Genomic DNA, 13,097 nt, shown 5'->3' on the forward strand with positions numbered 1-13,097 from the left:
CATTAGACAAGAACGGGTTAACATTCCTTTCCCTAAACTTGAGCAACTTGTCTCCTCAGTCCCCAGACGTTTACAGACTGTTGTAAAGAGAAAAGGGGATGTCTCACAGTGGGAAACATGGCCTTGTCCCAACTTTTTTGAGATGTGTTGCTGTCATGAAATTTAAAATCACCTAATTTCTCTCTTTAAATGATACATTTTCTCAGTTTAAACATTTGATATCTCATCTATGTTCTATTCTGAATAAAATATGGAATTTTGAAACTTCCACATCATTGCATTCCGTTTTTATTTACAATTTGTACTTTGTCCCAACTTTTTTGGAATCGGGGTTGTAGTTAAAACCACTATGTGGTGTTTCCGTGTGCACAGTATCGAGTGCTTTATTTTTTACAAAAGTTTGACTGATACAAATGGAACAAACTAGGAAGAGGACTCACATTTAGGAAAACCCCCATATCCTACTGTCACACAAGCATATTTATACCATCAGTCACATAAGCCAAATATATTTGGATTTTACATTTATTAAAATACGCAGTTAATAATTAACATTACACACTTTCTACAGAAATCAGGCGTATATATTTTGTAAGCAGCAACAAAAACGTACGTCTTGGTCGACGGAATCAAACTGGAGACCTTTTGGTCCCAGAGCTGCTTCTCGAAGCTTTAGGCTATAGCTTCCCCATGGAAGTAATTAACCTTTTTTCGACTTGTTTGGATTCGAAGCTTTATTGGTTCAGAAAGCTTCACTGCCCCATCACTACTAGGTATCTTCGCAGTGAATTTTGTGGCTAAAAGTTTCCTGGGAGCACATAATCCTCTGGAGATGGGCCAAACTTGTGCAAAGCTGTAGAGCTGATTTTATAATAATCTCAAAAATTCTCTCGTACACAACACGCCTGAATCGGTTTTTACAGAAGTGCTGAGAAGGCAACAACCACGATTAGCGAGTCAGGTCGCTGGAATTCAGAGATACCTGAATGGAGACTGTACTTTCACTGTGGATGACATGAAGTCACCAATTAAACGTCTAGCTGTTGCTTTAATAAGCTTAATAAAGCCACTGGTCCACTGTCTTACAGTATGACCCTGTTTGTCTCTGGCAGGACGTCCCAGCCATTAATCACCAACTCACTTACTTTAATCTGTCTCCGTAGGTCTCGCCAAAAATCTATTTGATGGATTAGTTGATGAAGAATGCTGCAGAAAGTCTTGAGCAATATGAGAGAGAGCCTGTGTCACGCCAGCGCTTGTTCAATTGTATTGGCTACATGGGAATTTCAGAATCAATTTTCAGACTGTCTTGTTTATAATTTATTTTAATGGCTGTGTACAAAAATGTGTTACAGAAAGCCCTTTAAAACATCTCCCATTCTCTACTCGCAGCTTCTCAAGTGACAGCCCGCTGCACCGGCATGTTTCAGAAACTAAACAAAACAACCAGACAGTGTTTTTCTGTTACAAAATCCCACTCTGACAGAATGAGGCTGCGCCGTGAGGCTACTACACAGTTTATCATTCAGCTCACGGCGTGCATTTGCTTTTAATTAGTGTCAGTGTTAATTAGTGATTTTTCTAAAATACACTAATTTACCTCTTTTTTTATATCATTTTGATTTATTATTTTACCCATTTATATCCTAATTCAGTATCGTTTTACACCTGGAGGCACTGATTTACTATTTTTCCGTTTTTGTTGAAAACCATGAATGAGATTACAGTATATTAACATTATTGCCAGAGCCCTTGAACGTTTGTAGGTCAGCTATAAGTGGCTCTCACATCACATTTATTTTGTTCAATACGAAAACTTTAAATAAGCTCACGAGTTTTGCACGTTTTCCCTGCATCTGTGTGGGTTCTCGCTCACCCTCTAAAATCATGCCTGCAGGTAGACCGGTCACTTTAAAGTCAAACAAAACCCAAAAATAAACACCGTTTGCCGATGACGGCAAGTGTCCTGATGTGCATGTTTAAATTTCGTGTGTGTGTGTTCACTGCTTCAGCAGGGTTAAATGCAGAGAAAGAATTTTACCGTGCTGTAATGTACGTGACAAATAAAGGCTTCTAATTCTAATCACAAATTCTCTGCAACCATGCGATTTTTACTGGCAGCAAAACACATGAATCAACAGACTTCACTTTTATGAAGTTTAAATCTCACTCGGCTAGATAACGCATACGCAGTACTGACACAGATGCTCGTAAACAATGGCTGTTGTCATAGCAACTTGATTCTTGCCATCTAAAAAGATTGCTTTGCTCAGTAAATAAACACAAACAAAAGCATGTCACATGAAAATACAATTACATTCATTGAAAGAAAGGGAAAAAAAAAAAACACTGCAAGTAGCCGGCAATTGAGGTATTTCACTCACATGACCAAGTCATGTGATGCTACCATTTTGGACGTCACGGCTCGAATCAGTTTGAATGCGAGGAAGGCGACAAACGAAAAACATAAAAGAAAAAGGAGCGAGATGCAGAAAACACCTTCACTATCCAGCGACGTAGGGCATTTACAGGGCAAGCAGAGGGAGAGGTATTTGCAAAAATTGAGGTTAGCAGGCTTAGAGAACGACGTTTACCTGCTTCCACCAGGATTGCTCACTGACGTACGGAAGTACACGAAGCCCTCGTCTTTACCTGACTTCGGCCCACATGATCTGTATACCTATGTCGTTAAAAACCCATCGCCATACACAGGTATTGATCTGAAAGCGTATACGAGTTTGGATGCCTACAAATATTTTGTGTCAGGCTGGGTAACATGCCTACATCAGCGGGTCGTCCCTGGAGCCGGTGGTCGCTATCTTATTACAGCTAAGGTTTGTTCACATTTTCATTTACTTTCGGTCCTCAGGATAAACAAAATGTTATTAAATGTCATTGAAATAACTTCTTAGTCTGTTGAGACATGGCCCGTTATAAATTTGCTGTTACCAGGCAATGACTAAGAACTGTATTATTAGGGTCGGTGTAGTTGTAGCAGTGTATTAGCAACTAGCTGTTAGCACTAGCTAATGTCAACAACATTGTAGCTGGTATGTTACTGTAGCAATATTTACGTTCAGTCATTTGGATGACTGTTAAAACCTTTCAGTCTCAAGTTTTTCCTTTACTGGATTTACTAGTTTACTGAGCTAGCGTGCTCGGCCAAGCCGGGAGCCATCGCGCGCTCTCCGGCCGAGCCGGGAGCCATCGCGCGCTCGCCGGCCGAGCCGGGAGCCATCGCGCGCTCACTCAGTAAACTAGTAAATCCAGTAAAGGAAAAACTTGAGACTGAAAGGTTTTAACAGTCATCCAAATGACTGAACGTAAATATTGCTACAGTAACATACCAGCTACTGTTGTTGACATTAGCTAGCTTGCCGTCCAAAATGGTGGACACCGGGGCGTCACGTGACCCTGTGACGTCAGGTGAAATACCTCAATAGTGTGTTTATAGGCAGTAAACAGCCACCTGGCTGGGTGTGCGCGCACTCACTGCTCACTTGTGTGTGTGTGTGTGATCACTGCTTCAGTGATCTGGCTTATTTTCTTTTTTTTTTACACACCCAAATGCTTGACATTTGGGCATCTTTAGGGTTGTTTACAGCAATTTAGAAGCAATGTATCCACTAGATCTCAGACTCGGTAAGTCATGTAGTGAGTGACATCGCAATCTCATATTCTCTCGTGTAATTTGTACTCAGAGCGTGATACTTGAACCTCAGAGAGAGTGAGATGGCAGCGCCCAGGGGCACTGTTTTTCTTTTAAAATAAAATCTGTACACGATATGCAGGTACAAATGTGAACATTCAAACTAGTCTTGTATGGATATTATCTGTCAGAATAAAATAGCTGAATTTTTGGGTTTTGTTTGCCTTTAATTGCCCTAGGTGTGAATGAGTGTGAAACAGACACACACAAAATATACACACACGTGTATGCAAGTGTGTGTTTGTATATACACACACACACACACACACACACACGTGTTGCCCTGAGTAGACTGGCGTGCGTTCCATCCAACCAACCAGCAAGTGAATAAAACAAGCTCAGACTCCAAGTAGTTTGCTGTGAGAAGTCAAGTTATGTGTCAAAGGAATCAGGAAGACAGCCATTACAAGAACAGACAATATTAAATTTTCAGGGAATTGTAGAGAGCTATGGGTGGTGCAGTGGTTAGCGCTGTTGCCTCACAGCAAGAAGGTTCTGGGTTCGAGCCCAGCGGCCGGCGAGGGCCTTTCTGTGTGGAGTTTGCATGTTCTCCCCGTGTCTGCGTGGGTTTCCTCCAGGTGCTCCGGTTTCCCCCACAGTCCAAAGACATGCGGTTAGGTTAATATGGGATGGCCTTGGGCTGGGGTGCCCTTGAGCGAGGCGCCTAACTCCCGACTGCTCCCCGGGCGCTGTTAGCATGGCTGCCCACTGCTCTGGGGGTGTGTGTGTGTGCTCATTGCTCATGTGCGTGTTCACTGCTTCAGATGGGTTAAATGCAGAGAGGAATTTCACAAGTGCGTGATGAATAAAGTTGTGCTTTTTCTTCCTTTCTTTAAAAAAGTAGCACACCACCAGTGAAAGCCATTATTCAGAAACGTTAAACACCGATAAAAAGAACTGAAGAATATCCCGTAACTGAAGAGCGAGACTTACAAAAAATCCAAAACAAACACTCAGAAATATTAATTAGACTATTTTGGTATTAATATCCTAACATACATCAGACCAGATTTTTTTGTGAACTGGGATGATGCCAAGAATAAAATCTGTAAAATGAACAGCAGCTTGAACAGATGCAGGAGGTTTGCTTCCCTTGTATTGAAGGAAACACAAATTTGTCCATCTCAGCTGGTAGCTTTCGTGTGATAGAGGAGAGTTAGCTAGTGGGTGCGAATTTGCAAGACCAAATTGGAGGAGGAAAAACCTGTAAATCCAAAGATTAGAAAAAAAAAAAACTGTGCAAACTTTTGACTTAATTTGGACAGGAAAGGCAGACTCTTATGGAGAAGATTCTGTGCCAGACAGAACACTGAAAGAAACTGGCTCACTCCCAAGTCCTACTCTGTAACACTTTTTAATTATATTAACACTCACAGTAAATATTTTACTGGATCCGGAGCCTATCTCGGTAACACGGGGTGAAAAGCAGGAGTACGCAATCGCTCATACCTAGAAACAATTTCTCTTAGCGAATCCACCTACTGGTATGCTTTGATAGTTGGCGGGGAAAACCCACACGGACACGTGGAGAAGATGCACAGAAACTCTGCACAGACAGTAACTCGTGCTCAGGATCGAACCCAGAACCCTGGATCGCTGAGGTAGAGATGCTACCCGCTATGTCACCATCATGTTAACCTGAATAAAACATACTGTTGTAAAAAATTTTACAAAATATTGATTATGGATACAACAAGCAATAGAGAAGGAATTAAGAAACCAACAGGATACTTTAAAAGGGCGTTTCTTTATATGGACGGAAACGCCGCGTGAAAAAATTATGCATTCGGGCCCTTCTCCATGCCACCAAGTAGGGCTGCAACGATTCACCACAGTGCACCGAAAATCGACTTCATACCTGTTGTACCGATTATCGATCCATGTAGCTGTATTTTCGGTTCAATTCGGCGACATTTTTCATTTCAATTTTTACTGATTTATAAATGCACTTTTACCGCGTAACCATTACACTTACATTGCTAAATCGATGCGAGAACGTGATCGGCTGGAATAGAGCACAGCTCATCTCATCTCATTATCTCTAGCCGCTTTATCCTTCTACAGGGTCGCAGGCAAGCTGGAGTCTATCCCAGCTGACTACGGGCAAAAGGCGGGGTACACCCTGGACAAGTCGCCAGGTCATCACAGGGCTGACACATAGACACAGACAACCATTCACACTCACACCTACGGTCAATTTAGAGCCACCAGTTAACCTAACCTGCATGTCTTTGGACTGTGGGGGAAACCGGAGCACCCGGAGGAAACCCACACGGACACGGGGAGAACATGCAAACTCCGCACAGAAAGGCCCGCACCGGCCACGGGGCTCAAACCCGGACCTTCTTGCTGTGAGGCGACAGCGCTAACCACTACACCACCGTGCCGCCCTAGAGCACAGCTTTGCTTCTAAATAAAACGTGGAATTTGATGGGTTTGGGTCCTTGCTCTTGTCCAATCAGAGTAGTCGACACTTTACATGGCAACGCTGTTGCTGGGCACCAAAATGACGGAAACGAAGCTTAAAGATCCTTCATCTCATATTAAATTGAAAGTTTGGCGACATTTTGGGTTTCGAGAAGACATGAAGGACATTGCAACGTGCTGCACGTTATGCTGATGTGAAGTATAAGGTAGGGTCGACTACAAACCTCGCAAATTATTTAAAGCGAAAACGCAACATGGATGTAAGCGAAGTAAGTGCCGCCGAATTGAAAACTGAAAGTGTTACGAAAGTAGTAAAACCAGATACGCGGGGACCGTTAAAACTGACCGATGTTGTCAACAGACCAAAACTGTATGAAACTAGAAATAAAGCTATTTTGAAGGCTGTTGGTGGCTGCCTCGCTTATGATATGCGGCTAGACTCTACCGTACAGAATGATGGGTTTAAAAACGTCATAAATGTCCTTGAGCCAAGATATTCCATTCCTAGCAGGACATATTTCAGCAAATGTTCAGGAATTCATCATCAATTCAAGTTGCCAAAACATCCTTATTGTAACTTATTTTAAGCATTTTACACTTACATATCCTGGTCCCTCATCAGCATTTGGAAAGTTTTCATCTTTCCAGAAAAATTTCAATGGGATTTTACTAATTAAACTTTAAAATCTGAGGTTTGTTTGCCCTTTATATTTAGTTGCAGAATCGAAATGAATCGAATCGGTGTCTTAGTGAATCGTTGCAGCCCTACCACCAAATACAGCTGAGAGCTTGATTGGTTAGTGAGCTGCAATAATAAAACAGGGAAATACTTTCACTTTTTTTGGGCGGCACAGTAGTGTAGTGGTTAGCACTGTCGCCTCACAGCAAGAAGGTTCTGGGTTCGAGTCCAGTGGCCGGCAAGGACCTTTGTGTGTGGAGTTTGCATGTTCTCCCCGTGTCTGCAAATCTTATTGAACGGGAGAAAAGTATTTAAAAAAAAAAAAAAAACGCTGCTGTGGTCATCACTATCGTCTTGCAATAGGACCAGTTTGGATGGCAAAACCAGTGCTAATAATACCTTCAATTTAACTGGCCCTTTGTCACTGGTTCTGTTCATAATCTTTATGGACAGAATTTCTAGGCGCAGCCAGGGGCCGGAAGGAATCCTGTTTGGGAACCACAGGATTTCATCTCTGCTTTTTGCAGATGATGATGTCCTGTTGGCTTCTTCAAACCAGGACCTTCAGCATGCACTAGGGCGGTTTGCAGTCGAGTGTGAAGCAGCTGGGATGAGAATCAGCACCTCCAAGTCCGAGACCATGGTTCTCGACCGGAAAAGGGTGGCTTGCCCTCTCCAGGTTGGTGGAGAAGTCCTGCCTCAAGTGGAGGAGTTTAAGTATGTCGGGATCTTGTTCACAAGTGAGGGAAGGATAGAGCATGAGATCGACAGGTGGATCGGTGTGGCCTCCGCAGTGATGCGGTCACTTTACCGGTCCGTCGTGGTGAAGAAGGAGCTGAGCCAAAAGGCGAAGCTCTCGATTTACCGGTCGATCTACGTTCTGACTCTCACCTACGGTCATGAGCTTTGGGTAATAACCGAAAGAACAAGATCACGGATACAAGCGGCCGAAATGAGTTTCCTTCGGAGGGTGGCTGGGCGCTCCCTTAGAGATAGGGTGAGAAGCACAGTCACTCGGGAGGAGCTCGGAGTAGAGCCGCTGCTCCTCCACATCGAGAGGAATCAGCTGAGGTGGCTCGGGCATCTCTTTCGGATGCCTCCTGGGGAGGCATTCCAGGCATGTCCCCCCGGGAGGAGGCCCCAGGGAAGACCCAGGACACGCTGGAGGGACTATGTCTCTCAGCTGGCCTGGGAACGCCTCGGTGTTCTTCCCGAGGAGCTGGCCGAGGTGTCTGGGGAAAGGGAAGTTTGGGCTTTCATGCTCAGACTGCTGCCTCCACGACCCGGCCCCGGATAAGCGGAGGAAGACGAGACGAGACAATAAGATCTATTAATCATGCCAAGAGTGTTAAAAAAGAAAAAAAAGTTTTGAGTGAGAAAAAGAAGGGTTCATTTCTAGCTTTACTGGCAGTGAGCATCAGGTTGCTTCCATCCTCAAAATTTCAAAGACGGCAGTTCAAAAGAACAAGGTCAAGCAGCAGACATCGGGGACAACAAAGTTACAGACTGTCAGAGGGCGAAAACGACTCTCTGCTGACCAGAATGATTGTCAACTCCTTCAAACGTCACTCAACAACCATAGGAGAACATCGAGTGACCTACAAAAAGAATGGCAAATAGCAGCTGGGGTTAAGTGCACGGCAAGGACGGTTCGAAACAGGCTCCTCCGGGCAGGTTGAAGTCATGCAAAGCTAGAAAAAAGCCCTTCATCAACAAGAAGCAAAGAAGAGCCAGGCTGAGGTGTGCTAAAGACCATAAGGATTGGACCGTAGAAGACTGGTGTAAAGATGTCATCTTTGATGAGTCCAATTTTCAGCTTTGAGGACTGGGTTTTCCAGCAGGACCATGCTCCAAACCACACAGCCAGGTCAATCAAGGTGTGGATGGAGAACCACAAGATCAAGACCCTCTCATCTCCAGACCTGAACCCCATTGGAAACCTCTGGAATGTGATCAAGAGGAAGATGGATGGTCACAAGCCATCAAACAAAGCTGAGCTGATTGAATTTTTGCATCAGGAACGACATCAAGTTACCCAAGAGCAACGTGAAAGACTGGTGGAGAGCATGCCAAGAAACATGAAAGCTGTGATTTTAAATGTCAGGGTTATTCCACCAAATATTGATTTTCTGAACTCATCCTAAGTTCAAACATTAGTATCGTGTTGTTTAAAACTGAATATGATCTTGATTTCTGTGTAGTATTCAAGGTCTGAAAACATCATCTTTTTTGTTATTTTGACCAGTTATTTTCTGCAATTAAATTCTCTCAGCGACAATATTTTTATGTGGAATTTGGGGGAAACGATGCCAGTTTTGTTTTCTTCCATAAAATGTTCATATTCCTCAAACACATACGTATAAATAGTGAAACCAGAGAAACTGAATTCTGCAGTGGTCTCTTAATGTTTTCTAGAGCTGTATAGTTATGTTTGTAGTGAGAATTTGCTCGCCTGAGGTCATGACTCAAACAGAATTTGAAAATAAAATTCTATCAGCCAGTTATATTTATATGGGTCCGTCTCAGAAACTGGTCTCTCATTTGGGACATTATGGTCAAAAAATACATTTTCAAATTTTACTTTTTTTTTTTTGCATTTACCCAACACTCAATATTTCTTTTGTCATGTTTAATAAGAATAAAGATAGTATCTTGCTTTATCTGGCCTCCACTGTGGAAAATGATTTTGATTACAATTCAAATGCTTTTGTAAAACTGATTTACATATAAAATAACTACATCATGAAGAATTAAAGCCCCTCCTTCACAAATGAGTGAAACTATTGAATAAATTTCCTCTTTTTGATTGCTTGGTTTAAAAACGCCAAGTTATGATGACTGAATTGATTATTCACTTAAATATGAATAATATGATACATTTTGGGTATTTGATATGGCGAAATAGGACAACAGGACACAATGGAAAAATCAAGAACACACTGGAAAGATGAGAATAATGGCGGTGGTAAAAGAACAGCGACTGTACCGGCTGAAGGTCGCGCGGGTCTCTGCTGCGGCGCGCGAGCAACGGGACATCACTACCGCACCGGACGGAGCGCGAGGCGGGGCAAAATGACTGGCCGTAGATTCTATCAAAAGTTCGATCTAAATTGACCATGGTTGCAAAACATTGGCCAAAAATATGCAAACACTACGAAATATGAACGCAAGATGAAAAAGAAACATTCTATTGCCTTATACTGCAAGACTAAAACAAAATAAAACTGTCAAAAGTCACCTTTTCAGTGATAACGTCCGAACAGATCACTCGCGTAACAGAGAGACCGCAAATGAAAGCACGATCAACTTCTAACTGTTGGAGTGGAAAATTCCATTCTACACATGCACACAAATAACACGCTACGGTAAAAAAATAGACCACAACTCATTTTATAGCTCAGAAATTCAGACAAGACCAGCTACCATCGTAACATATTCTGTAAGAAACACATTCTATACCTAACTTTCAGCTTTCGTTTAAAAAAAAAAAAAAATCGCAGATTTATAACTAAATTGTTATATGGCGTAGTGATTTTAAGTTACTACTTTTGGTGAGGTCGTGACCTTGACCCTGAGGCTTTCTGTTTAGACCAAAGCACACGATCGTATTGGTTTTGGGTTTGCGGAAAATGGAGTTACAACGGTGATCAAATATTTTGCATGATGTTTTATTACGGTTAATGATTATTCTGTGAGCGCACCGATCCTTAGGTGTATAAAGTTACAACTTAAAATACAATTAGTGATAACTGTAGACTTTTCAGTGGACTACAACCTTTTAAAGGGAATGCGATGGAGTCAACCATTTATCATGTCCCAGATCAAGACGCCATTTTTCCACAAATCTGCAGAATTTTTTTGCCAAATTCTGAATAGAGTATTCATATCAAAGATTTAGTTTTATCTGTATTATTTCTTTCATCATTTTATTTCAAATTAAAGCCAACATCACCATTCACGGTGGTGTAGTGGTTAGCACGGTCACCTCACAGCAAGAAGGTCCTGGGTTTGAACCCAGTGGCCGGTGAAGGCCTTTCTGTGTGGAGTTTGCATGTTCTCCCCGTGTCTGCGTGGGTTTCCTCCAGGTTAATATGGGACGGTTTTGGGCTGAGGTGCCTAAAGGCCTCTGCATGCTCTTGCAACAAGGCTTTCGCAGATAGCTTTTCGCAGACAGTTGTAATTTATTGTTGAGCGGGGGAATAGGCGTGCGCGATGTTATTCACCGGCACAACGCAAGGGGGCGCGAAGTCGCTAGGAGTAGTTGGTGGGTGTGGTTAGTGGAGTGTTTATCCTCCGGTTACTTATAATGACTAGAACTTTTTTTTTTTTAATAATGACTAGAACTGGAGTCGTATAGATGTACGTACTTCCTCAATCAACCGCTCTTCATGCTGCTCCATCTTCGCTCGTGTTTTTAAAAATGCCGGTCGTGAAAACAAAACAAACCGGGAAAGTAGGGAAGCGGAAGTGCGTGTACAGCGGATGTAGAGTGGACCAATCAGAGCCCTCTTGTCTGCGGCGCTGTCTGCAAGGCTTCTGCGGTGGTCACAATTTTTGGGAGGTGCGCGCAGAGCGTCTGCGAAGGTGGGGGGGCTACGCAGACACTGTCTGCGAGGACTGGGTTGTCAGCATAAATTGGCCTTAACTCCCGATTGCTCCCCGGACGCTGTTAGCATGGCTGCCCACTGCTCTGGGGGGGTGTGTGTGTGTGTGTTCACTGCTTCAGATGGGTTAAATGCAGAGAGGAATTTCACAAGTGTGTGATGAATAAAGTTGTGCTTTCTTTCTTTTTCAAACCCGTATAGTTTATTGACTGAGTATATTTAGTGGGGTACCCTCACAGTCCCCAGTTTCTGAGACAGACCCTGATATAAACGAGTTTTAGTGGCATAAATAACACGTAAAGGCAGATTCTACGTGAGAGCTTCAGCAGAAACGTCATCACCACCGCCATCTTGAAGAGGGCAAATTTCATACAGATTTAGCCTAATTCACAACGTCAGTTAAGACTTAGTCTACGCACTGTCCAGCATTTGAATGTTATAATGGCTAGGACAACAAAACGAGAACAACTCCAGGGAAACATGAAGTGGTCAAAAATGAAATTAATTATAAGTGAGTCGTCCCATATTGTTTCAATGGCTTACGATTACTTTAGCCCCTTCCAATATGGCGGACGCGTTGCCATATTATAGCAGCTAGCATGCACTGTGTTTCTACGGTAAAGCAGCTTTATAGTGATGAGTTAAACAGACCGGGTTCACTCATTCCCTCTAACCCGACCTCATGCTGTATGCTAAAGCTAAAAACAGGACAGACAACAGCCCTCACAATCACTTCGCCATATTAGTGAGGACACAGGATAGCATTCCAGCAGCTAGCTAACCTGCTAAATGTCTTTGAACTTAAAAGGCAATAATTCCTGCGTTCACCTTAATTCCTTGCAAAACAGTAACGTTATCTTCTTCGTTCAGACCGAAAGATACTTTCCTCCCCGTGCTTTCTGTGCCTCCCATGTCCTGCAAAAGAAACAAATAACCTGCTGTACGGTCACGCTCACAGCTTGCTCGGACAGTAGGGGTGACTTTGCGACACAGGACGCTGATCTCCAAATCCAATGGCGTGTTTCTGTCGCGTCACGTGATGCTGCGGTGTTCTATGGGAAATGTAGTGAAAATCAAGATGTCGCCCAAAACTGTCCCGATCATCAACTTTTAAAGTGCCATTCCACCATTGGATGTATTTTTTTTGGCATAAAATACAATATATTTTATGACAACATGACTAGACAGAGAAATCTTTTAGCTTCAAAATGATATATCAAACATAATTTTTTGACAACGACAAGTACACTAAGTAGGGCGGCACGGTGGTGTAATGGTTAGCGCTGTCGCCTCACAGCAAGAAGGTCCTGGGTTCGAGCCCCGTGGCCGGCGAGGGCCTTTCTGTGTGGAGTTTGCATGTTCTCCCCGTGTCCGCGTGGGTTTCCTCCGGGTGCTCCGGTTTCCCCCACAGTCCAAAGACATGCAGGTTAGGTTAACTGGTGACTCTAAATTGACCGTAGGTGTGAATGTGAGTGTGAATGGTTGTCTGTGTCTATGTGTCAGCCCTGTGATGACCTGGCGACTTGTCCAGGGTGTACCCCGCCTTTCACCCGTAGTCAGCTGGGATAGGCTCCAGCTTGCCTGCGACCCTGTAGAAGGATAAAGTGGTTAGAGATAATGAGATGAGATGAGAAGTACACTAAGTAACTTTAAAAACGCACATTGATAAAACTTGCTG

At 43.1% G+C, this 13,097-nt stretch overlaps 1 protein-coding gene across 1 annotated transcript in view; it reads right to left on the reverse strand.

Annotated features, from left to right (window-relative positions):
- Positions 1-12,424, reverse strand: part of LOC132885150 (MICOS complex subunit mic25a-like) — a 97,684-nt gene extending 85,260 nt beyond the window's left edge. The window contains exon 1 of the mRNA XM_060919494.1: positions 12,248-12,424. Within this exon, the coding sequence (XP_060775477.1) occupies positions 12,248-12,331 (84 nt within the window). The 5' untranslated portion in view covers positions 12,332-12,424. The remainder of the gene's footprint in view (positions 1-12,247) is intronic.
- Positions 12,425-13,097: the final 673 nt, after the last annotated feature.

This window comes from Neoarius graeffei, chromosome 4 (assembly GCF_027579695.1).
Source record: "Neoarius graeffei isolate fNeoGra1 chromosome 4, fNeoGra1.pri, whole genome shotgun sequence".
Lineage (NCBI taxonomy): Eukaryota > Metazoa > Chordata > Actinopteri > Siluriformes > Ariidae > Neoarius > Neoarius graeffei.